This window comes from Saprolegnia parasitica (genome assembly GCF_000151545.1).
Source record: "Saprolegnia parasitica CBS 223.65 unplaced genomic scaffold supercont2.3, whole genome shotgun sequence".
In the NCBI taxonomy this organism is placed as follows: Eukaryota; Oomycota; class Saprolegniomycetes; order Saprolegniales; family Saprolegniaceae; genus Saprolegnia; species Saprolegnia parasitica.
The window spans coordinates 13,879-36,964 of record NW_012156397.1 but is presented as its reverse complement, the minus strand read 5'-3'; the positions used below and the strand labels follow the sequence as shown (position 1 = coordinate 36,964).

At 60.4% G+C, this 23,086-nt stretch overlaps 9 protein-coding genes across 9 annotated transcripts; 3 read left to right on the top strand and 6 right to left on the bottom strand.

The window, feature by feature from the left end:
* Nucleotides 1-2,547: 2,547 nt before the first annotated feature.
* SPRG_01237 (hypothetical protein) lies at nt 2,548-3,484 on the bottom strand. Its single transcript, XM_012339462.1, has one exon. It carries the CDS (start codon nt 3,455-3,457, stop codon nt 2,579-2,581), a length of 879 nt encoding a protein of 292 aa, XP_012194852.1. The 5' UTR covers nt 3,458-3,484; the 3' UTR covers nt 2,548-2,578.
* Nucleotides 3,485-3,968: 484 nt separating this feature from the next.
* On the bottom strand, nt 3,969-4,889 carry SPRG_01236 (hypothetical protein; the record flags this gene model as incomplete). Its single annotated transcript, XM_012339461.1, has 1 exon — nt 3,969-4,889. One exon carries the CDS (start codon nt 4,887-4,889, stop codon nt 3,969-3,971), a length of 921 nt encoding a protein of 306 aa, XP_012194851.1.
* A 2,082-nt stretch (nt 4,890-6,971) lies between these two features.
* Nucleotides 6,972-8,816, top strand: SPRG_01235 (hypothetical protein; the record flags this gene model as incomplete). Its single annotated transcript, XM_012339460.1, has 2 exons — nt 6,972-7,149; nt 7,199-8,816. 2 exons carry the CDS (start codon nt 6,972-6,974, stop codon nt 8,761-8,763), a joined length of 1,743 nt encoding a protein of 580 aa, XP_012194850.1. The 3' UTR covers nt 8,764-8,816.
* A 332-nt stretch (nt 8,817-9,148) lies between these two features.
* SPRG_01234 (hypothetical protein) lies at nt 9,149-9,749 on the bottom strand. Its single transcript, XM_012339459.1, has one exon. The coding sequence runs from the start codon at nt 9,665-9,667 to the stop codon at nt 9,209-9,211; it is 459 nt and encodes a 152-aa protein (XP_012194849.1). The 5' UTR covers nt 9,668-9,749; the 3' UTR covers nt 9,149-9,208.
* A 570-nt stretch (nt 9,750-10,319) lies between these two features.
* SPRG_01233 (hypothetical protein) lies at nt 10,320-11,840 on the top strand. The gene is made up of 6 exons (XM_012339458.1): nt 10,320-11,061; nt 11,108-11,213; nt 11,259-11,396; nt 11,443-11,547; nt 11,591-11,634; nt 11,680-11,840. The coding sequence occupies exons 1-6, from the start codon at nt 10,415-10,417 to the stop codon at nt 11,795-11,797; spliced, it is 1,158 nt and encodes a 385-aa protein (XP_012194848.1). The 5' UTR covers nt 10,320-10,414; the 3' UTR covers nt 11,798-11,840.
* Nucleotides 11,841-11,855: 15 nt separating this feature from the next.
* On the bottom strand, nt 11,856-14,717 carry SPRG_01232 (hypothetical protein; the record flags this gene model as incomplete). Its single annotated transcript, XM_012339457.1, has 3 exons — nt 11,856-14,300; nt 14,433-14,653; nt 14,708-14,717. The coding sequence occupies 3 exons, from the start codon at nt 14,715-14,717 to the stop codon at nt 11,856-11,858; spliced, it is 2,676 nt and encodes an 891-aa protein (XP_012194847.1).
* Nucleotides 14,718-15,022: 305 nt separating this feature from the next.
* On the top strand, nt 15,023-15,953 carry SPRG_01231 (hypothetical protein). Its single transcript, XM_012339456.1, has 3 exons — nt 15,023-15,349; nt 15,397-15,501; nt 15,545-15,953. Exons 1-3 carry the CDS (start codon nt 15,044-15,046, stop codon nt 15,914-15,916), a joined length of 783 nt encoding a protein of 260 aa, XP_012194846.1. The 5' UTR covers nt 15,023-15,043; the 3' UTR covers nt 15,917-15,953.
* Nucleotides 15,954-15,977: 24 nt separating this feature from the next.
* Nucleotides 15,978-21,226, bottom strand: SPRG_01230 (hypothetical protein; the record flags this gene model as incomplete). The annotated part of the gene is made up of 18 exons (XM_012339455.1): nt 15,978-16,442; nt 16,489-16,629; nt 16,674-17,342; nt 17,388-17,654; nt 17,702-17,879; nt 17,920-18,158; nt 18,205-18,331; nt 18,376-18,580; nt 18,628-18,864; nt 18,914-19,049; nt 19,100-19,183; nt 19,248-19,481; nt 19,533-19,983; nt 20,024-20,147; nt 20,191-20,383; nt 20,433-20,585; nt 20,628-20,720; nt 20,766-21,226. Coding segments are annotated over 18 exons (4,457 nt in total), but the record flags the coding sequence as incomplete, so codon positions are not given.
* A 67-nt stretch (nt 21,227-21,293) lies between these two features.
* On the bottom strand, nt 21,294-22,454 carry SPRG_01229 (hypothetical protein). The gene is made up of 4 exons (XM_012339454.1): nt 22,057-22,454; nt 21,713-22,015; nt 21,548-21,660; nt 21,294-21,502 (listed from the first exon to the last, which is right to left on the bottom strand). The coding sequence occupies exons 1-4, from the start codon at nt 22,417-22,419 to the stop codon at nt 21,358-21,360; spliced, it is 924 nt and encodes a 307-aa protein (XP_012194844.1). The 5' UTR covers nt 22,420-22,454; the 3' UTR covers nt 21,294-21,357.
* Nucleotides 22,455-23,086: the final 632 nt, after the last annotated feature.

The following is a 23,086-nucleotide window of genomic DNA, read 5'->3' as shown; positions in this document are numbered from 1 at the left end:
GTGCAAAGCCGCCGCGTGCGGGCGTACGAGAGGCAGTGCTCGGTGCGGCACTTGCGGTTGCGGTTCTTGAGCTTGAGCTTCGGGTCTGCGCCGTACGGGGCGAGCTCGTCGTCGTTGCGCTCGTGGTCGGCGACGAGACAGCGGCGGTGGGCGGCGTCGGGTGGACCCAGCGAAAGTGCGTGAGGCAGAGTCCGCTCTGCTTGGCGAACCGGTCGCAGTGCTCGTATTTGCAATGGCACGGTGCCATCATGTTGTTTTCGTTGGAGAGAAAATTGGAAAATGGCAGTGGTCGTCCCTCCAAACCTTATACTCGGCGCCACGTGGGTGGATAGTTTCGCGCGCCAGCTGGGCGTGTATGCTAGCGCCGCGTTCGCTTCTGTTCCAATCCAGCATTACACCCGCCGAGACAGAGACCAACTTGCGCACCGATTTCATTTGCTTCGTTATTTTAATGCACCGCACGTGGTGGACGGTGGGACCGACGCATACCTCCTCGAGTCCACTGAATCCCTCCCTTGGTTTAAATCTCGTTCGAAGGCGCACGCACACTCTGCGGCAAGAGAGCGCCAACATCGGGGCGTGAGGCCAAGGCTATTACCGACGCGCGTATCTGAATTCGGTGCTTTGTGTATGCGTATTTCTTTTTATTTTAAAACTATTTTTTGATGTGCAACAAGTCGACGCACCCGCACCACCCGGTGGCGCTTACTTGTCGCCGCATACACCGACCCCGCGGGCCACTCGTTTTTATTCTAATCGTGAAAATTATTTTACGCGAGCAGGATCGTGGATTGACAGACAATGTGAAATTTCGCAGACACCTCGTAGCGAGGCTGTCGCCAGGCGCAGGATCGGCGCGGTCGACACTCGGGAAGGCTTGCGATTGTGCTTGGCGATCATCGCTGCTCGTACACAGTGGGTTCTGGTCGCCCGCGCAGTAGTAGCATATAGTTGTATGCGGGGACTCATGTCGGTTCATTTTTCTGCCGCAGAGACGGCCGCGTGACGCGCCCACGAGACGCGAATCACCCACTTCACGTCCCTTGCTACTACTGCAAGATGATGATTCAAAGGAGCGGCGGGCGAGGAGCTTGGCGGCCCGGGTGCGTAGAAGGCGCACGCCGTGTGTTGCCGAACCCACGCTCATAACATCTGGTCCTATCAGCGTCCACAGCCACATGATCACGACCAACATGATGGCAACTGGGCGGGCGGTGTGTCCCCAGCCTCATCCTTGGTACCAAGCACAGTTTACTGTTAGCACGATTTCCTCCATGCGGCCGCGAGCGTGTCGTCGTTTGGAGCTTGCAAGTGACTGGGAAGGGCGAGCCGATTTTATAGTAATCAATGTGCACCTGCATCCTAAGCCAATCACACGCCGACATTGGCACTGTGATCACGGGCCAAAAGAAGGGTCGGCATATGCTGCCGCGTACTCGACGCATTCACTGTATGTATATGTATATCTTGGGCGCCGAGAGCTCGTTCGTCGCAGTGCACTCGAGCAATCCGTCGAGAAGGAAGACGTGCGTCTTGTGCGGGCGTCACGGTGCAGCTCTCAAAAGTGATTAGTAGAGCTTGTATATGCCGTGTCGCCTTCTTTTTGGCGTCTAACAGAGTCGTATGGTGTCGAAACCTCTAAGACCGAATACGAAACGCGCATACACTGATTGCAGCTGGCGCGTGTCGCGTGCGTAGCCGCGAAGAGCAACCGGCGACGTCACCAGGTCTCGAGTCTCGAGTCTCGGTGCGAGTGCACTGCGCCAGTAGAGGACTTGGTGTATCTCACGGACAGCTACTCGAGAGTCGTACGAGGCTTCAAAGATTGGTCATGCGACCGCTGAGGTGTGGGCTTCGCAGCGACTCATCGCCGACAGAGGGGACGAAAGTTGAAGTCCCTTGCCACTCGTCGTTAATTGATTTCTACCAATAGCGCATTTCGGTTATTAATCATGCCACCAATCCGTGCCGACCAAGATTGGTTGTCGCCGTCTGATATGCACGGCAAGCAGACTCGGGAGCATACACTGTAGCACACCATACACTGTATTTTGTGCCGCAACCACGTCCAGGCGAGGATCCGCTATCTTGGCGGGTGTATGCTTGATAGACTATTGGGGCGCACTGCGGTGACTGCACTGGATACCAGTAGCTCTGGATAATATTTGCTGGACGCCCTGGAGCAGAACCAGGTTGCGACCGCGAGCAAAAGATTACTGTACCTGCACCTCCGCACAAGTATGCACGTATTTGTATGCACGCGTGCTGCACAGTCTTCTGGTTGCGTGTTCGAACGATGAAAGAGTTGCCAGACGACGCGACCGGCTTCAATCCTCCATCATCACTTGACACCGGCTGGAGCACGGTTGGGATGTGCGCCGACTGGTTCGTCGTCGTCGTCGTCGTGTCCAATTGCACATGTCAGAAGCCTGCACCTCTGCACGGTTTAGAACGCCCTGGCGCTCGAATGTGTTCGTGGCCGTTCGGTGGCCTTCGCTCGCCGAGGCCAGCGACCGAGACACTGCAATAATGTTGCAGTCTTGAGGCTGATCAAGCAAAACGAAATGTACTCATGTGTTTACACCGCTCGCTGCTGGGCGAGGAGCGTGTTCTTGAGCAGCATCGCGATCGTCATCGGTCCGACGCCGCCGGGCACGGGCGTGATGGCGCCGACAACGTTCTTGGCTTCGTCATAGTCGACGTCCCCCACGAGGCGGTACCCGGCCTTCTTCGTCGCGTCGTCGATCGCGTTGATGCCCACGTCAATGACGGTCGCGCCGGGCTTGAGCCACGAGCCCTTGACCATCTGTGCGCGGCCGCAGCACGCCACGACAATGTCGGCGTCGCGGACCGTCGCCTCGAGGTTCTCGCTCTTGGAGTGGCAGATCGTCACCGTCGCGTTGCGCCCGAGCAGAAGCAGCGACATGGGAATGCCCACGATGCGCGACCGACCAAGCACGACCGCCTTCTTGCCCTCGATCGGGATCGAGTACCGGTCGAGGAGCTCGAGGCAGCCCGCGGGCGTGCAGGCGACGATGTATGGCAGCTTGGACTTGATCGCGAGGCTCGCAACGTTCATCGGGTGGAGGCCATCGACGTCCTTTGCCGGCACGATGCGGTTCAGCACGACCTCCTCGTTGAGGTGCGCTGGCAGCGGGAGCTGCACGAGGATGCCGTGCACGCTGCTATCGGCGTTGAGCGCGTCGATCTGAGCGAGAAGCGCCTCGAAGGTCACGTCGGCCGGCAGCGTGACGCTGACCGTGCGGATGCCCACCTTCTCGCACGCCTTCTTCTTCATGCGCACGTACGTGGCCGAGTCCTTGCGGTCGCCGACGAGGACAACAGCGAGGCCAGGCGCCACGTAGCTGGCGTTGGCAGCCGCGCTGGCCGCGACCTCTGCGCGGATCTCCTCGAGGATCGCGTCGCCGACAGCCTTGCCGTCAATCACCGTCGCCATCTTCGTCGTCGTCTTGGGGAATGAAAATGCAGTCCACGCGGCCAGGATATGCTTTCCGCATACGAGTTCTGTATCCGGCACCTGGATCTGAGATGTGATTTGCACATTTTACATGCATAATTAAACTTTATATTTGAATCTATTAGATTAAGCTTCACTTTAGTATATAAAAACGCAGCTTCAAGCCTTCTTTCCACGCCGCTGACGTGGCACGCTGATGATGCATCCGGCACATCACGACACACGCATGATGATGCATCGCATGGGCAAATGGACGGCGGGGGAGCTTGCATGCTGCCATGGATGGCTGTCGTGATGTGTCCGGGGCGCCAAGCATCCTGAGTCCCTTCGGTTGCGCAGACCGGGTGACCAACGATGAGTACGACCGTGACGGTGCACCAACTTCGCGGAACGTTCATTGGCATGTCAGATCACGTTTGTGCATACATCTCGCGTTGAGTTTATAGATACTTAGTACAGAACGACACAACATTCACTGGCAACGGGCGCACTAGGGCTCCATCGTGTTGGGTGCTGGCGGGGCGCCGCGGGGGGTAAACATCGAGGACCCCACCGAGTCCATGGTGGGCCGCGTGAGGATCGATTGGAACTCGCGCGCGTCCGTGAACGAGTCGCCGTCGCGCGCGATGAAGAAACCATTGGCCGACTGCGCCGTCGACGCGCAGGCCGTGCCCGTCGACCCGTGGACCGGTGAGAGGTAGTTGGGCGATCCGTTCGAGTAGCTCATGACGCTGCGCACCGACGTCGTTGTCGCAAAGAGCGTCGACATGCTCTCCGACTCTTCTCCGTGTGCGATCGTGTCGAGGCGCAGACCTGGCCGCTGGAAGCCCGTGGGCAGCGCGTGCACGGACGACTCGCGGACGTCGGGCGTCTGGGCACTGGACCGCCGCCGCCCCGGCATGTAGAACAGCACGCCCGAGACGCGCGAGGTTTCCTGCGCCTCGTACGTCGGCAGCGGCGGGCTTGCAACCGCGTCGTCGGGCTTGGGGGTCTCGAGCGACGACCGCCGGCGACGGTGCAGGAGAAACGCCGCGGCAATGAGAGCGCACCCGGCGACTCCAATCACGATGCCCACCAGCATTGCCGTCGTCGTCGGCATGCCGTCGCTCGACTCTGCCGTCGCAGCGGCCGGCGACGTCGGCGTAAGCACACTGTTTTCAACGATCGTCTTGTGCGGCACTTGAATCGTCGTTGCGTTGGCTGGCGGCGCCGTCTTGGTCACGTTGACCAAGGTCGCGATGAGCGTGTCAAGCAAGCTTGCGTCACTCGGCGACAGCGTTGATGGCGGCTCGGTCGTGAGCTGGATACGCGCCGTCGCATTGATGCTGCCGTCGATGCGGAGCATGGAACCGGTGTCACTCGCAGCCACGAGGGCGACGAGCAGCGCGAGAACATATAGACGCGACAGCATGAGAAGGGCAATATGAAAAGTGAGCTATAAACGAACACGTCGCTGCAACTCGCGAATTGAAGCAAGAATGCATTTTGTTGGCGTCTGGATGACCGTTCGATGCGCTGGATGCTTCGCTTCCATCACATGGCTGCGACGATGCGTGCATACGTCTATCGCGCGGCTCGTGGCGCCACGTCATGAAAGCCAGTTGCCCGTCGAAGCGTTAGAAGTCGTGCAAGCAGAGAATGTACGACTTGCAAGCGCGACGAGAGCTGGTCCATCAACGTTGGATTGATGCCTGAAGGTTATTGCGCCGATGGCCGCCGGTGCCGAAAGCAGTGTGGTTTTGTGGAAGTTGGCCCATCGAAGCGAATCGAAGGGAACCGAACGACTGGAGTCGAGTGCACTTGTCCAAGTCGCCCCAAAATGTTCCAATACCTTGCCAAAAACGAACGTGGTCATTTATCGAGTGCAGCTGCAGCAAAGGTAGTTTTGAAGCGACGACAGATCGGATTACCATCTAGTCGTGCGGGTTCAATGCTGGTAATAGAAAAATAAGACGCGATTTGTGGATCAATCAAGATCGATCCAAAATGCGATGGACAAGAGGCGCCTATTTACAAGTGAAAGTCACTAGGTCGACCGGGGTTCGATATATTCTCATTCTCGAGGCCCCAACGTCACTTTATTTCCGGTGCCTTGACGCTAAGGTGATTTGTGCCAATAGCTTGTACCAATAAGGTTAATGTGTAATCAGTCATGAGGCTGAAAGGCTGCGGCACCGCAACGCAGTGGGCAGTTGTATATGTTATCCACCACCAAAATGCCGCTTCGTGGAGCTCCAGAGAAAGTGATGCTCCGGAAGAATAACATTGAATGACACCTTACTCGCAAGAGGGCTCCCCCGGACGCACCATCCGTATCTGAAACCTGGCACGACGCCTCATTGTCGACAAACGCAACCTAGAGACCAAGTAATTTCCTTCAGCGATATTCAAGGACCAGAACTGTGTCTGACCATAAAGCTCTTTTCGAAACTCCAGTGTAATTGTTGCAATGCTGTTGGAACCTGCCCTGCGAGCCGCAGCAGAAGCACGTTTCGAGTCGGACTATCTGAGGACTGTGTACAGAAGACGACCCAGCATCAAGCAAGACCTGCGACCGAAGGCGCGATGGAGGCATGGCTTTGATCTCGGTGGCCCAAGGTCGGGCGAGAACGCAGGCCAAAGCCATCTTGTCGACGATCCGGACACGCGAGGCCGCGATTCAAGAATCTCCCTACTGCTTCGTCATCACAACCGTACCAATCGTCCATGCACAGACAGACTGCTATCATTTGAAGCCGAGAACTTGGCGAACTTCCATGTGCCGCTGCCTTGCTGGTTGTACAGTGTAGTACTTACTACTCGTGTACAATAGGGAACCACTCACTGCAAACGATATGACGGCAGTGTACATTCAGTGGTTTCTTGAGTGCTGCGCAGCTCATGTGGTATCCCTCCACGGCAAGTATGATCGCTGCTGCGAGTGCGGATCCAGAAATCTGGACTTGCGAGTTGAGAATTTTGGCGCGCATCAACATCGTCCGCCTGAATCCACCCAAATCTCAAGTAAATTTTGTGGTAAGGGACGAGTTTGACGGTGCGAACAATTCCAAAGCGACGCATAATCCTACGATCCTTGGTACGTCCTGCTCCAAGCCAGATACCTTTATGTACTACATGAGCTCAGGTACCGCACTCGATGAGCAGGGGAGCTGCAGTGGCGCCAGTCGCTGCCATGAGTTGGCGCGCCGCACTGGGTTGTACTGTCTCTTCGAACTTCGGTTGAACGCTTGTCTTCCTGCATTTTGAGGCACACCAATGTAAAAATACCGTACAATCCAATTAGACCAATCACCATCCATGTGTACACCGTTTAAAGCCAATCCAGTTCACGCATCACCGCCCCATAGCTGGTTTTACCGGAAGAGACGCGGGTTGTGAAATATCCGTGGCCTCCGTGATCTACGAACTTCGCATGCTGTTGACGCGGCGATGCCATTGGCTGGCGCCGTTGGATCGCAATTGGCACGGCCATTCCGCAATTTCATCGGCCATCATGACCCGGATCCTTGCCGCCGACGGCGCGTCCGCGCCGCTGACGATCGAGCGCGTCCTCCTCTGCACGCTGCTGCTCATCCTCTTCGTCGTCGTCCTCGAGGCCGGCCTGCACAAGCTCACACACGCCTGCAAGCGCCACCACAAGTACTACGAGATGCTCAACAAGACCACGGGCGGTACGCCACACCGTAGTTCGGATGCGTTTCTCACCGTGTCGCTGCGTAGAGCTCATGATTGTCGGCCTCATCTACGTCCTCGTGAAAGCTACGACGTACGTCGGCGCCATCCAGTCGTACGGCGTCGAGTACCACTCGATGGACGCGGCGGACATGCTCATCTTCTTCGTCGCGCTCTTCCTCGTGGCGCAGTCGCTCGTCATCTTTACGCGTCTCCGGTCGTCCAACTCGAAGATGGACTCGCTCTCGATCACGACCGCGTCGGGCTTGCTGCACATGGCCAAGGAGACGGAGGACGTCATGGCGGCGGAGCGCGCGTGGTGGTGCCGCCGGCGTCGCGCCACGGGCCGCCTCCATCGGCTCTGCGAGCACAAGCTCCTCGAAGCTTTCTTCCGCGAGTCGTACGAGCTCCCGAGTGCGTTCTCGTTTGCCAAGTACATTCGCGAGATCCAGGACAGCCAGATTGTGGATCTCATCGAGATTGACTTTACCACCTGGACGCTGCTCCTCGTGCTCATGGCGTCCTTCTTCGGCTGCACGGGCGAGCTCCAAGCGCACAGCGTGTACCGCAACCAGTTCCATTTTGACTCGGACGAGTTTGCCGCCGCCGAAGCTCTCGAGCGCAACCGGTTTCCGGTGTTTGGCGTCTTTGCGTCGACGCTGACGCTCGCGATGACGCTCATGCTCCTGTACCTCCGCCGGCTCAACCACGCGCTCGTCGTGCACGCGCAGACCAAGGCGCTCGGCCAAGCCGCCGACCCCGAGGGCTACGCGACCTCGCGCAAGGCGACGCGCGAGTCGCTCCTCGAGGCCATTCGCGCGCTCTCGATCAGCGAGAGCAGCCAGCCGATCCTGACTTCAAGCGAGGCCATCCAACAGATGCGCGTCGTCTCGGAGGAGGTGCAGAAGGGCGTCAAGCACCGCCACGGCTTCTTGGCGCACAACCTGCTCGTGCAGCTCCTCCTGACGTGCTTCCGCTTCATCACGTGCGCGCGCCACGCCAGGAGCGCCAACACGCTCCACGCCAAGAACGCCGACCTGCGGCTCCCGCTGCCCTTCTCGCGCAAGGCCGCCCAGTTTTTTCTGCACTTTTTCCTCATCGTCAACGGCTTGTACTATGGCATGCTCCTCACGTGCGTGGTCCCGGCACTGCACGACACATCGCCGCTGATTCTGCTGCCGCTGATGGCACCACTCCTGCTCAACACGTTTGCGCTGGCGCCACGCCTCGTGCGCCACTTTGCACTCCTCGACGGCGCGTGGCAGGTCGACCCGACCAAGCTGTCGCGGGTCATTGACCATCTGAGCGAAGTCGAGGAGCTCAAGGGCGCGATGGTCGAGCAGATCAACAAGTACCTCACGGAAACCAACCAGGGCGTCGACGACATCAAGGCTGCGCTCTTCAAGCTCGACGCAGACGACGGCGTGCGCGACGGCTACGTGGACATTGACGCCTTCCGGAGCACGCTCAACACGTTCGGCTTCAAGTTCTCGCGCCACAAGTTCCACACGCTCGTGCTCCTCGAGTACGAGACGCGCGGCCCGACCGTTAAGTACGAACGCCTCTTGAACGCGCTCCACGCGAAACCAGCGCCCGAGACCACTGTGGTCTAGATATCAAGCTGATAGATTGCCACGCATCAATAAGAAACGATTTCATTTCGGAGTTCCACCGAGAGAGCAGTCATATCCAAGATGCGGACTCGAAGAGGACCACGGGAATCCATCGATCAATTCGCTTGTAGAGGACGCAGCGACTTGCACCCTGCCACCTTCCGTTGCCTTCTATAGCGCCCCGTACTGAACCAGGAGTCCAACGAACCAAAGCACGTGCCTTCGAGAACGCTCCATGTAGAGACTCTTCTTGTCGCTGCAGTTGCATCGTTAGCGACACGCTATCACGAGCATATGCAGAGCGCAGGAGGCCCTTGGTCCGAACCCGTAGACTTGTCTCCATAGCACTTGAACCTGCGCTGTAGCAAACGACGGACATGACCTTCTGCATGGAAATTTTGCGTCGCAGACAACGACATCAATGTTAGGACGACAAATCGATATACTACTGCAACACGGCGGGGCTCTCGATGCTGGTGGCGTCGTCGATCGAGTGTCGGCGGTAAAGCTGCGTATACACCAAGTAGACGGACGCGCCTTGGATGAAAGCGCCCACAAAGAGGAAGACAGTGCATGCGTACGCGCCGGCGCAGCTCGAGACGGTGCAGTACGTGAACGCGCGGCTCGCAATGAGCCAGATCGCGGCGACGAAGAGGAGGAGCCCGAAGCCGCCGTCGATGGCGCCTCTCGTGCGCAGCTCGAGTGAGATCTTCTTCTGGCGCAGTACAAAGACGACGTAGAAGCCCGAGTAGAGCAGCTGCGTGTACGAAAGAAGAAAGGCAAAGTCACCGCTGGCAATACCCGTCACGACCGTGCTCGTGGCGAACGTCGTGAGCGCGCAGAGGCCCATGGCCCCGCGCAGGAGAAGCTCGAGGTGGTCCTTATTGCGCAGTATCGCATCCATCGCACTCGTGCTAGACTAGGATGAAATGACCAGCCACGCGCCGGCGGCCGACGACGACGACGTCGCCTGTCTACCAGATCCGCAGTTCGAAGTGGGTGAAAACCAAACTTCGAAGGTAAGATATCGAGTTTCACAGGTATGACATCGAGATTCAGAGGACATACCCGCTTTTGGCACGGGCGACTGGATCTCGGTGGAAAAGAGGTTTGTCCCACGAAGCGTGGACAACGACCAGGCGACGTAGGAGGAGGAGCGGCACCGCCGAGCAAAGTGCCTGCAAAAGCTGCAGTGTATATTCCCACAGTGTACTCGAGGCCCATGATTTTGGCTACGGCGCGTCCAATGAGTACAGTATAGAAGGCGACGCTTTCCTTGGTCCCACCTTGACGGTATCAGCTCCGTCGCTAGACTACGATCTGACTCTTCGCGTGCTTATGCGTAATGCATTACCGCATTAATCCCATCGATCCCTTCTTCTTCGCAGGCTTTGCATGCAGATGTAGACGCAAGTACATCGTGGGTCTCGTCTGAACGCAAGCTTTGCCTCCATGGTCGCCTCCAGTTTGGTCGCATGGGAGAGATCCCTTTTTGCAATCTGACAAAAAAGGGTGTGGGTAAAACCCTCTTCTGGCACGACCAACACTGGTGGCATCCCGAGCAAGCGGTTTGCGTTTTTGCGTCGGTCGACCAGCGTCGCCGTCGGTCTTAGTTAGTCGCGTCGTAGTACTACGGTCGGATCGTAGTTGGATGAGTGGGTCGACTAAACGAGCCGTGTGCACCTTCCACCTCCAGAACGCGTGCAGCAAGGGGTCGTCCTGCCGCTTCGAGCACCCGGCGCGGCCGCCATGCAAGTTCTTCCGCGACGGCAAGTGCTCCATGGGCGCCGCCTGCCGCTTCGCCCACAGTAGCGCCGGGTCCGAGCCGTCCATCATCGCGTGCTCGCTGCCAATGGACCAGCGCACCGACAACTCGGCGCCCAATCCGTCGAGCGTCAAGTCGCAGCACAATCAGTCAAGCGTCCAGTCGCAGCCTCACCAGTCGAGCAGCATCGTGTCGCAGCCCAAGTCGGACTCGAACCGGATCATGACGGGTCAAATCAATGGCCATGCGTTCGAGGTCGAGATCCTCGACCCTGCCGACGTCCCGAGCTTCACCCGCCGCGACTACGACGAGGAGACCGACTACTCGTACGTTGAGCCCGACTCGATTGACGGCCCGACCGAGTACGACACATTCGTTTCGGCGCGCAACCAGTTCCAGGAGCAGCTCGACGACCTCGCGCGCAAGATGGCCGCGCTCACCGACGACGGCGACGAGACCGACTCGAGCCTCATCCTGCATCGACCGTCCATCGAGCACTGCGACTACTCGGACATCCAGCCGGCCGCACCACCGTGCGTGCTACTGTCACCTCCATCGTTCGCGTCAACCTCTTTGTAGGAAGCAATGCAAGTTCCATCTGCAAGGCGCCTGCCGCTTTGGCGACGCCTGCATCTACTCGCACGCGCGGGGCCTCTCGCCGGACGAAGGCATGCTCATGGACAAGGTACTACTCGCCGCGTCTACTCGCCTTCTCATCCTCACCGTGTAGGAGCTGCATGCGTCACAAGATGTCGAGTGCAACATCTGCATGGACCTCGTCCTCCGCGCCGGCGAGCGCTTTGGCCTGCTGCCCAACTGCGTCCACGCCTTCTGCCTCAAGTGCATCCGGGACAAGGACCGAGACGTGGTAACCCAGAGAGAGAGATCTTAGTCCACGTCTCATGGAGCTGTAGCTCCGGCAATGCCCCGTCTGCGCCGCCGACGCGCCGTTCATCGTCCCCTGCAACCGGTTCATCGCGGACCCGACGCGGAAACAGAAAATCCTCGCCGACTACAAGGTCCCAACTCCTTCCGCAGCGCTTCTATTCAACGATCGCGTAGGCCAACCTCGCGACGATCCCTTGCCGCCACTTCAACCTCGGCCGGTGCGCTCCTTTTCGCCCATTTGCCGGCAATTCACCAATATCTAGGGGCAAATGTCCGTTTAAACACGACTGCTTCTACGAGCACCGGTTTCCCGACGGGAAGCTCGCCGTGCGCAGTGGCCTCGAGAAGCCGCCGCTCGGCCGACGCCTCCAGAGTGCATGATCCGTCGCTGGACACGTTCGTAAAACAAAAAGACTCTAAACGGCGCGCGTGTTGAGTGTTATGACTCGCCATGCTGCCGCCCGCCCTCGATCGCTTTGGTCCAGCGCTGGTGCCGCACGCCAGATCGCAGCTTCTTCCACGCCTTGGCGTCCTGCGCGAACTCGATGCGGAGCTGCGCGCGCTTGGTCGCCTCGGCCGACGCGACGTCGGCCCACGCATGAAAGGCGTCGCGGCGCCGGCGCCAGCCGTCGGTCGTCGCCTCCCACGCGCGAAACGCATCGAGTCGCCGGTGTCGAAGCGCCCGCGTCTGAATGCTTCGGAACTGGACGCACCGGAGGCTGTTGGTCATCCACTCGACAAAGTACGTGAGCTGCAGCGCACGTGGCGACAGCAACGACGGCAGTGAGGGCGTCAGGCTGACTGCTGGTGGCGCCACGTCATCAAACTCGTCGCTCATGTAGTACGCAGTGGCTTCTTCAGACGCCAAGGACGGCGCAGGAACCGCCAGGCCGGTTGGCAGCTCTATGTCGAAAGCAACGGGGACGACTTCGTTGGCGGCAGTCGCTATATCGAGTGGGTTGAGAGACGGTGTGACGTCGGCCTCTGCCGCGGAATTGATGGGAACGGCCGACGTGGTGCGGTACACGCGAAGAATCCACTTGGCGATGAATCGCCCCGCAGCCCGCGCGCGCAGATGCTGGTCGATGGCTCGGTGGATGCACTGGACGACGACGCCGCCCATGAGCTGCGCCGTGCGCTCGTGGAGGAGCCGCGTCTGCCGGCGTTTCTCGCGGTGCTCGAGCCACTTGGATTGAATCACGATGGCGGCTGCGTGGTGACGGCGCCAGCGCCGCTTGCATTGGCACCAAAACGCAGCGAGGATGCTGGCGGCGGTGTTGCGTCGTCTCTGGCGCTGTCGTCGCAGATAGCACCGCCACGCGTGCTGGAGCGTCGTTGCTGCCGACTGCCGGTGCTGGAGGAGACACCGGCGTCGGTGGTCGAGGCTCCGTCGACGGTGACGCGCCGACAGCGTCGACGGCGCGGCTTCCACCGACAGCATGTCGAGGCGAGGTACGACGTCGAGGTCGCCAGGTGTTGCTGACGCGTCGGCGCATTCGAGTGGGAGCGGACACGACGCCAGCGGTTCTGGCGCCAGCAGCGACTGCGACTGCGATCGTGCTGCTCGCGTCGACGGAAAGTGCGGCTCTGCGCGCACGTCGGTCATCGAGGCCAGTCGCTTCGATGGCTTTGTCACTGGTCGCGCCTTGGCGCTCGGACGCAAGTGGTCCAGTGGCGTATTCGACTGCCCCGTTGCAGGTGGTGACGCGGGTGGGCTCGTCGCTGGCTCCAGGATTGCTACCGTCGTGGCCGTTGCTGGCGCCATGATTGTCGTTGCTGGCGCCATGATTGTCGTTGCAGGAGCTGTGGTTGTCGTTGCAGGAGCGATGGTTGTGGTTGTTGAAACGATGGGTGTCGTGGGCTTGATTCTAGAGTACTTGGTTCGCATAGTGGATGCGAGGGGCTGCTGCTTGATGACTGGTTTCTTGACAGGCGACGTCGTTGCGCGTGCTTTCGGGGACTTGGGCGCCTCGAGCCGCTTTTTCTTCTTGCGCTTTGTGGTCGGAGAGACGGACACTATCGGCTCCGGACTCGGTTCGATCCGGTGCACCTCAGTCGTTGGCTTGTCCACGCTGGGTGCGATATCGTCATCCAAAGCCACAAGCGCACGCAGCGTCTGGAGCCGACCAGTGATGCTCCGGAGGACATCGTCGTCGTCCTCGGTCGGAATGATTTCGACGAGATCCGCTGCAGACACAAGAGGCTCTGTCGTCAAGGCTGCCTCTGGTTTTGCTATAACCGGTGTTGCCACACTCTCCACGCACGTCGCAACGTCTCGCGCGTGGCCGACCCTTGCAACGTACGGTCGCTCGTCGCCAGTGGCTTCATCGAGCACCCGCAGCTGCGCCTGGAGCTGCCCCGCCGCAGTCGTCACGTCGTTGCAGAGCTCAAAAATGCGCTGCAGCTCTGACATCGAGCTGCTCGTGTCGACGCGGCGTCGGCGTCGGGCCGCCGACGGCGGAGATGCTTTTGTTGGCTTTGCCTCGACTTTTGTGGCGTCCGTGGACGGCGGCGGTGGGAGCTTGAAGCGCCTCTTCTTCGGCGCCTCTTCGCCAGCGCTCTCACGAACGTCCCACTGCAGCGGCGCCAGAGTGCGCATGGGCATCGCGGCGTCGACTAAAATTTCTTCGCGCACGATGTGCACCATGGCGCGTACGACCCGCGTCGCCAACGCTGGGTCCACGACGCTGGCGTCCTCGCCGAAGCGAACGCGGCGGACGATGCAGGAGACCATGTCGTCCGAGAGCTCTTCGCTGCTCGCGAGGCGCCGGAGCTGCGGCGCTGTGAGGTTGAGCGATGTGAAGAACGGGTTGCTGCACAGACTCGAGAGCCCGAGGATGCTCTCGGCCAAGGCGCCGTCTAAAAAGTCGGTATCGGACCGGACCTACGCAATCAACTGTTGGCATCGAATCAACGGGAAAGCATCTGCCTTGAGAAGGTAGTTGGTGCCATGCCACAGGTAGCGACGACTGCTGTCGGTGGCGGCGCGCTGCCACGCGGTGATGGCCTCGACGACTGCGAGCGTACACAGGCGCAGAAGCGGCAAGAAGGACAAGAGCAGCGCCGCGTCGACGGCATGGTGCTGCACCGTCTCGAGGAGCTCGGAAATGCACTCTTCGCGCTGCAAGATGTGCTGCAGGATCGCGAGCTTGACGTGCGAGGTGCTCGGGTCGTCCGGCGTTGGCGTCGGTCGCGCCGCCTTGGCCGACGACGGCCGCACGCGCTTCGTTTGAGAATCTGAGCCAAAGACATTAGGTGTGCTTGAGGGTATGGGTCGTCGCACCTTCGTACCGAGCTCCATCCTAGTACGCGGGCGACGTTGGCATCGCGTGCAGAATCGCAGTCAATTGGTATTTTTAGCGCTACAGTCAAGGACTACACACATGAGACAACTTGTCTACACACATGAGACAACTTGTCTATAAACAATAGACAACTTGTCTACATACTAGACAGCTTGTGCATTCATTTGGATAATGGTTCCAGCACGTACGCCACGGCGGGCAGCAGCGACCCGTGGGCATGGAGGAGGCGGCAAGATACCTGAATCGCCGCTTCGGATTGGCTCTTGTCCAGCCAATCATCGGCGACGATGACGGCCCAGCAATTTGCAATTTGACTTGCGCGATGCACAAATGGCTGGGCATCGTGCACTCGGACTCGGAGGCCGAGAGCTCCGACTCGGACGCGGACCTCTTTGACGCGACGGACAACAGCGCGCAGCGGGCGCGGGCGAAAGCCTACGCCGACGACATTGCGAGCCGGCGCTGGGGCCTCTCGCACCGCGACCGCGCCGGTCTCGCCGAGGGCCAGCTCGCGCTCACGCCCACGATCGCCGTCGCGTTCGCCGAAGAACTCGGGCAGCAGCGCCGCGTCTGGGACTGCGCGCTCGTGCTCTCCAAGTTCCTCACGAACGCAGCCTACTTTGCACCGGTACACCACCGTCCATCTTTCCGATCCCGCTAAGAACCGCTATGTAGGACTTCTTTCTGGGCAAGCGCGTCATCGAACTCGGCTGCGGCATTGGCGTCCCAGGCATCTCGGCCGCGCTCCTCGGCGCCTCCGACGTCGTTCTCACCGACATGGTGCGCGTCCGTAGCGATGCACCGATGGCTGATACCGCTCTAGGCCGTCGCTTTGCCGTGGATCAACGTCAACATTGCAAAAAACCGCGTGGAGCACTCGGCGCGCGCCGAGACGCTGCTCTGGGGCCCGTCGCCAAGCGCGTCGCTCGGCTCGTTTGACGTGATCTTGTGCTCCGACTTGATCTACGGCGACGAGGAGCTCTCGCAGCTGCTGGTGGCGACGATCCGCGCGCTCTCGCACGCCACCACCGTCGTCGTCTCGGCTTACGAAGCCCGCGCGGCGGGAAACCAAGGCGCGCACTTCCTCGCTGCCATCGCCGCGTCGCACGACGTCGAGCACGTGCCCCGCGACGCGCTTGACGCCGTGTACCAGTCGGCCAACCTCCACGTGCAGCTCCTCCGGCCACGCTTCTAGCGCGATAGAACAACGAATCGAGCCTTTTTACTACTACTACCATGCAGTACAAAGATGCGGGCTACGACGAGGACGCCGCCGCGTCGCGTTCGAGTTGCGGCAGCGCCATCATCATGAGCACATTCTGTCGACTGTGCCGGCGGTTCGTCTTCATGTGGCGGTCGAACGGCTTGGTGCGGCCGTACTCTTCGGTCTCCGCGGGCGCCACGAGAGGCAGCGGCGCTTCAATGTCCTTCTTCTCCAAGTCGATGCCGAGGACGATGCTCGTGTCCGCCTCGCTCGCACAGGCGACCTCGCAGTGCGCGTCCTTGACGTCTTGAACGGCCGGTAGCGGCCCTCGGATGCGGCTCATGGCCATCGGGACGGCCGTCAAGTCCCACGTCACGTCGGCGGCGTTCGGCGCCTGCACGACGTAGTTGACCCAGCGCACGTCCCGGTATGTCTGCCGACAGAGGCCTTTGGACGTGGAGAGGTATGTTGGCGTCTGGAGCGGCAGTCGCGACACCTTGCCTTCTTCGCGCTCGCCCTACGCGCCCTCATGAATACGATAGACAGGTAGAGGCACAATCGACCTCGTGCACCACCGAGTCGGCGTGGTCGAGACCCGACAGCAGAGCTTCGACCAAGCCAGGCTCCATCGTCGCCGAGTCCTCCGCCGCCAACCGGTGCAGCGTCACCGCGCACGACTGGTTGATAAATCGATACGTCGGGTTCTACGTCATGTTCGGAGCGTCGCCGTGTCCTCACAAGCACGTACCGAGCCAAACCGTCTGTGGATGTCCAGAAGCACTTGGAGCACCCCGAGGTCGAGCAGGCCGTGGCGCAGGCGCTTGAGCTTGGCCAAGTTGGCGACGGCTACGCAGACTTCGGCGCACATGCGGACATACCGTGCCTCATCCGCGTCGCTCGCAAACGAGCAGAGCATGGCTGTGAGCCAGCCGAGGCCGGTCATGAGCTGGCTGGACGCGGACTCGTTCTCCGCCAGCGACGCGGCGGGGTGGTGCAGTTGCAGCACTTGGTGGTGGTGGTTGTGATGCAACGCGTCGGTTGCACTCAGAGACAGGTTGCGCATCAGAGCTGTCGCGCAGAGGTAGAGCTCGGCAAAGGCCACTGAAGTCGGCGGAAGCGACCGCGCCGTTTCCAGTAGCGTGTGCACCACCGAGACAACGTCGCTCTCAAAGAGCACTGGGTGGCTTTCCACATGCGACGAGAGGTGCCCCAAGCACGCGAGGCAGTCGAAAATCAGCGACGACGTCGGTGAGTTGCCCGCGCAGAGCGCCAGGCAGAGCTCGACCGCACGCTGGCTCGCGACGAGATCGGCGCCGTCCGGCTTTTGACTCAGGACACGGCATGTCGCCGCGGCCACCGCACTGAGCTCGACTTGGGACCAGAAGGCGGCGGGTAGCGCCTGCCAGCGCGCCACCACCTAAAGTTGAGGTTCAATAGTAAGAAGAAGGGATCGAGGATGGACCTGCGTCTGCAGCAGGTGCAGGGCGAGCGTGTCGTCGAGCGCGAGGTTGTGGAGTGTCTTTAGGATCGCCATCGCCGTCTCCGTGTCGAGGTGCGGCGAGTGGAGGACGTTGAGGAGCGCGTCGGCGACGTTGAGCTGCTGAAAGAGATGCACGAGCTCGGTGACGAGCGAGCAGTTGCCGAGCGCTTGGGCCGCGAGGCGCCGGACGGTCTCGTGGCCCGACGTCATAAAGACCAAGAGCAAGCTCAGCAGATTCCTCGTGCACATCTAAGACCCCATGACTTATATATCGGCACGATCGACGAGGTGTATACCACTTCGGCGTTGGCCAAGTGCAAGGTTAGGTTGCGCAGTGTCATGGCCGCACTCGCGCGCGTCTCGACGTCGCCGTCGCAGAGCGCCCGCAAGATGTCGACGACCTGCGCGTTGGTGATGAGCTCCTTGTGGTTGGCTTCGCGCGCGCTGAGGTTGCAAAGGAGCCCAACCGCGTGCCTACGATATATGAGAACTTGCGCTTCGTCTTGGTGGATACCGGCGGCTGTCGACGTTTAGAAAGTGCAGCATGCGCTTCCGCCGACCGCTCACGCCCGTAAAAAGAAAGGGTGTCACGCCGAGTTTGAGCAGCGTGTCGTGGTGGCCCGCGTGGTCGCTGAGGTTGAAGAGCGCGTGCAAGCAGAGAGACAGCGTCTCTTCGAGGCCGCTGAGCCCATTCGTTTGCAGCTGCGCGAGCTTTAGAAACGAGTAGAGCACGCCCTCTTCAATCACTTGATGCTACATCCACGTATCAATCTATCCAGTCGATCCGAAGCGATCGCACCCGAGACGTCGGGTGGGACAGGAGGTTGTAGAGCGTCTTGGCATGCACCTGGATCGCGTCGCTCGAGTTGGAGCGCAAGAGGGCGACAACGACAAAGTCCTTGAGCTCCTCCGCATTCCATATGCACCTAACGACGCATCAGGGGCCGCCGTCTTTCAAGCGTGCGACGACCCTGCGATCGCGACGTTGCAGGCGGCGATCGCAGCGTTCTGCTGACACACGGACGCGCGCCCTAGCTTGTTGAGCGCGTGCGCAAGCCCGTGGGTGGTGAGGAGCAAGTCTCGCCCCGCCGCCGTGAACGACACGATCGCAAACGTTGACGCGCAGGCCATGAGCGTCGCCGGGTCCTTGCTCTCGTTGCAGGCGTCGACGAGCGCTACGTACCCCATGAAAACACCCTGTCGCTCGACGTCTCTAACACACCCGCGAGGGCCTGTGCGCTCGTGTGCTCGGACGCACACACGTGGTAGAGCGTGCTGGTGCAGAAGGCCTGCGTGCCCCTCGTGTACGCGGTCTGCGACTGCAGCGTGGACCGGCTGAGGCGCAGAATCGCGTCTTGGATCGGCGCTGCATACAGCACGGCGGCCCACTCGGCCTCGATGCCGCCGTCGTCGTTGTAGAAGAGCCACAAAAGCGTGCGCGAGAGGGCAAAGAGGATGCCTAGATATCGCTTGGATAGGATAGATGATCGCTACTATCCAATGGATACCGGCGCAGTAGTATTCGACGGCGCCGTGGCTCGAGGCCATTGACGTTAAAATCACTTGCACGAGCGCGCGCACGTGGGCGATGGACCGCACGTCGCTCGCGCAATAGCACATGGCGGCCAAGAAGCGCAGTTGCGCCTATGCTCTTTCCGTGAATCTCAACGTGAATCTCAACTCTCAATAGGTACGTGGACACCGTCGTCGTCGAACGCATCGAGCGGCGATGCGATGCGGGGTTTGACCGAATGGAAGGCGTCGCCGGCGGTCGCTTTCTGGGGCAGCGGGAAGTAAAACCAACAAAAGCGCGTCCATGAGAAAAGCCATGTCCCCGAGCACCATCGATCGCAGCCGCGCGTCAAAGGTCCAGTAGCACATGGTCTTGGCGACGGCGTAGCCAAACGCGGGCGACGTCGCCTTGTGCGCCTCGAAGGCACACGCGAGGCTCCGGTCCAGCTCCAGCGCCACGCAGCTCTCGGGCATTTGCTGGTGGCACGCAATGTTGATGAGCGCGACGACCGCGTCTTCCTTCAAGCTCGGGAGGTGCAGCGTCGTTGGCGGCAGCAGCAGCACCTACCCACCACCGTTTTTATTGTACTTGGACGTATTGGCACATGTATATACGGTGTTGAGGACGGCGACGACGTTGGCGGCCACGAGCACCTTGGTGCAGCGGGCGTTGCGCGTGAGGTTCGCGAACGTGCGCATCGCGTTGTGGGCGCACTCGTCGTCGGCCGCTGCCCACCTGAAGAGATCGACGGTGCGCTTCACGAGCGACTCGTTCTCCGAGAGGACGACCTTGACAAACTCATCGTTCGCGGACAGGTTCGCGAGCACGCGGCTCGCGGGCGCCAAAATGAAAGCAAACGCGCTCGCGTGCGTCGAGCGCATCGACTCGTAGAGAGAGAGGAGGTACAGAGTGGACTTGAGGCTCCACGCGCCGAGCAGCAGGTGCAGGTCCACGTACTTTGAAAAATGACCCAGTGCGCGCGTGAGGAGGCGCGAAATGCCCATCTGCTCTTCGTGCAGCACCATGTCCTTGATGGACTGGACCGTCTGGAGCCGGGATCGGTTCCTAATCGATATTGGAAAAGGATCCATTGAACGTTGCGTACGGGAGGTGAACGTGGGGTGCGTGCACGAGGGTGTAGAGGAGCTCACCGACGCCGCCTCGGACGGCCCCCGACGCACTCGACGGCTGCAGACTCATGTTAAAAATGACGGCCGCCGCAAACGGACCTGCGCAGTGATGTGAATGGACAACTTGTCTGTCGTAGTCTACCGTGCTTGGGGTCCTGAACGAGCTGGGAGAGCGCGAGGATGACGCCAAGGTTCGTGTGCGCGTTGGAGCCGCCGCCCGCGAAGAGCTTTTCGGGAAAGTCGCAGCCGTGTGCGATCATGTTGCTCAGCGCTTGGACGCAGAGCTGCTGCAGCGGCGCATACGGCAGCGACAGCATCGTCGAGAGCTCGATGATCTGCGCCAACTATCAATCTTTCAAGTATTCCTGCGACATGTCGCCGCACCGCTTTGGACGAGTGCAGAAACTTTGCAAACGCCGGCGCAATCGAGAGCCGACACAGAGTGAGCGCGCAGAGACACTTGACGTCGTAGCTCGGCGACCACGAAATCTCAAGCACGACAGAGATGCCCTTCTTGGCGATGAACGCCGCCAGCGTCTAGCACATGTTTCTGAGTATCAAGGTATCCGGAGACGCCACCTCCTCGGCCGCCGTGGACGTGAGGTTGGCCAGCGTCGCGGCGCAGTAGTGGGCGAGGTGCGTGTCTTCGACGTCGGTGAGGTCGGCAATGTTCTAAAGCACTTGAGGTCCGGACAAGCACGACGACGACGCTCGCACCTGGATCGCGCCCGACTGGATGATCATGAGCTCCGAGAGCGGCTGCTTGGAGAGTTTGTAGAGCGACTCGGCGCAGCGGGCCCGCGCCTCGGCGTTGTGCAGGTGCTTGTACGCGTTGCCGGCGCCGCTGAGGCTGTTGTTGCTCAGGAGCGCATCCGCCGTGTGGACCGTGCGCACGGCCGCGAGCAGCCAGCGCTCTTTGACGCTCGTGGTCTCGTACGCCTTGGGCGCCTTGATGCGGCTCTGGTAGATGACGCCATCGAAGTCCCCGACCGCCGTGTGCGGGCGCGCCGTCGGCGGCTGCTTCTGCATCATCTTCTTGCGCGCCTTGAGGGCGCCGAGCGCGGGGTCCGTGCGCGGCAAGGCAGGTAAGCTGCCGCTCATCTTGGGCGAGACGAGGCCTTCGACCGTGCTGCCCTGTCGCGTCGAGCGCGCACCCGGCGTCGCCAGCGGGACCATTGCGAGCCCGAATTAGAGTCGGTAACCGCTGGCACCGAGACAGGCGGGCGGTATTTTGAGTCGAAGCTAGTGGTCCTCTGCAGACGAGCGACAGGTGCACTTGTATTAGAACTGATAGATATGTAAGCGCGCACTACTGGACGACGGCAACGGATGGCAAATCGAGCTTGGCCAGCCATCGCCCGACGCTGCGCACGTCGGTCGGGACCTGCACCGCGATGACAGGACCGCCGCCGTACCAGCGACGATAGAGCGCCCAGCTCTGCGGATCGATGAGCCTACTTCGCCATCAGACGCATGTACGCAGTCGAGCATTCACGCACCGCGCGTCCGTCTTGAGATGCACCGTGGCGCGCAGCTGCCCGGTGGCGGGGTCGAGGAGACTCTGGTTCGACACCTCGCTCGGCGCGTCGTTGGTCTTCTTGGCCACAAAGGTCTACGGGTGTGTGAGTTCTTGTCCGTAGAAGAACGAGATGATAAAGAATTACGAGCCACGCTTCGACCCAGGCTGCGGCGATGACATACCACGTCTCGCCTGGCTGCGGCAGCGACTGGTGGCAGTTGCGCACGGCGACGAGCTCCGCGACAGGATCATGCTTGCGCGCGACCGGCGCATCGCAGGAAGACGCGGCTAGCACGCTAGACGACGCAGCAAGTGCGGACGAATTGCCCTGCGACCGCGACCGCGGCGCCAAGCTCACGCACACTTGACCGTACGGCCAGTCTTGCCGGAACGAGGACTGTCGCATCATGGTCGCCGTAGGCGCGAGGTCGAACCACTGCTCGGTGTTCTATGGGATGCGTCAGAGACATCCTCTTCCATCGTTCGTACAGGCTCGCCGAGGAAAAAGTCGGTCGGGATCACAGCGACGCCCATCTCTTTGGTCGTAAAGCCTGCGACGTGGCGCACTGCGAGCTGGAGGCTCTCAATGTCGCCGATAGCGTGCGTGCCCAAGGCCACGGGGCAGTGCCACAGCGGGTTGCGCGTCATCTTGGCGACCTTGGTCTTGGTCGTCGCGGTCTTGCCGCCACGCAAGAAGAGCGTGGCTTCGCACATGCAGTTGCTCGTGAGGCCGTCGCTGCTGAGCGCGACGAGGCCCTTGCCCGAGACGACGACGACGCTGAGAGGCGTGGCGTCGCCGAGCAGCGCCTGCTTCTTGGAGGGCGAGACTGCGACCGCGTCGTAGCTGGCCATGGTTGTGATGGTTGTGCTGGGATTTTGTATTTTTATTGTTGCAAACTAAAATAATTTTCCCACTTCAACCTTTTCGCGTGCAATTTGACACGCGACTGAACACAGGGCAACGCGCCACTGGCAGTCGGAGGCGCCTTGTTTTGAAGGAGTTGATCGCTGCTGGGATTGGCCCTCTTCTAGTTGCTTTTCTGCCAATTGCGGCGCCGTGCTGGCCCAGGATCGCTTGGACCGCTCAAGAGGAACGAGCTCTGAGATGGATTCGCTGGGGATACGTACTTGGATACCTTTGGATAGTATAGATGAATACCAGAAGCGTGGAGAGCGAGGCGTAGATTGAGTGAAAATATACTGTCGTGCGACCGTTCCTCGTACCGCATTCAGGATCCGACAGAGCAGATGGCGACCACCACGCCTTCAATCAACGAAGCTGCTTGGACTCGAAGCGCCGTCAAGAAGGCACGAAATAGCGCTTCCAGCGCCGACAGTCTTGGCGAATGCGGACGATCAAGACGACGACCGCTCCTCCTCAAGTACTATCTGCCATGACGCCTCGGTGACGGCAATGTCCTGATCATTGCCGATGCTCAGACAACGTCGTAGTACAAGCGCAGCCCACTTGGACATGGCCATTCTCATCAAGTCGATGGCCCTTCCTTCTACTCTAGCT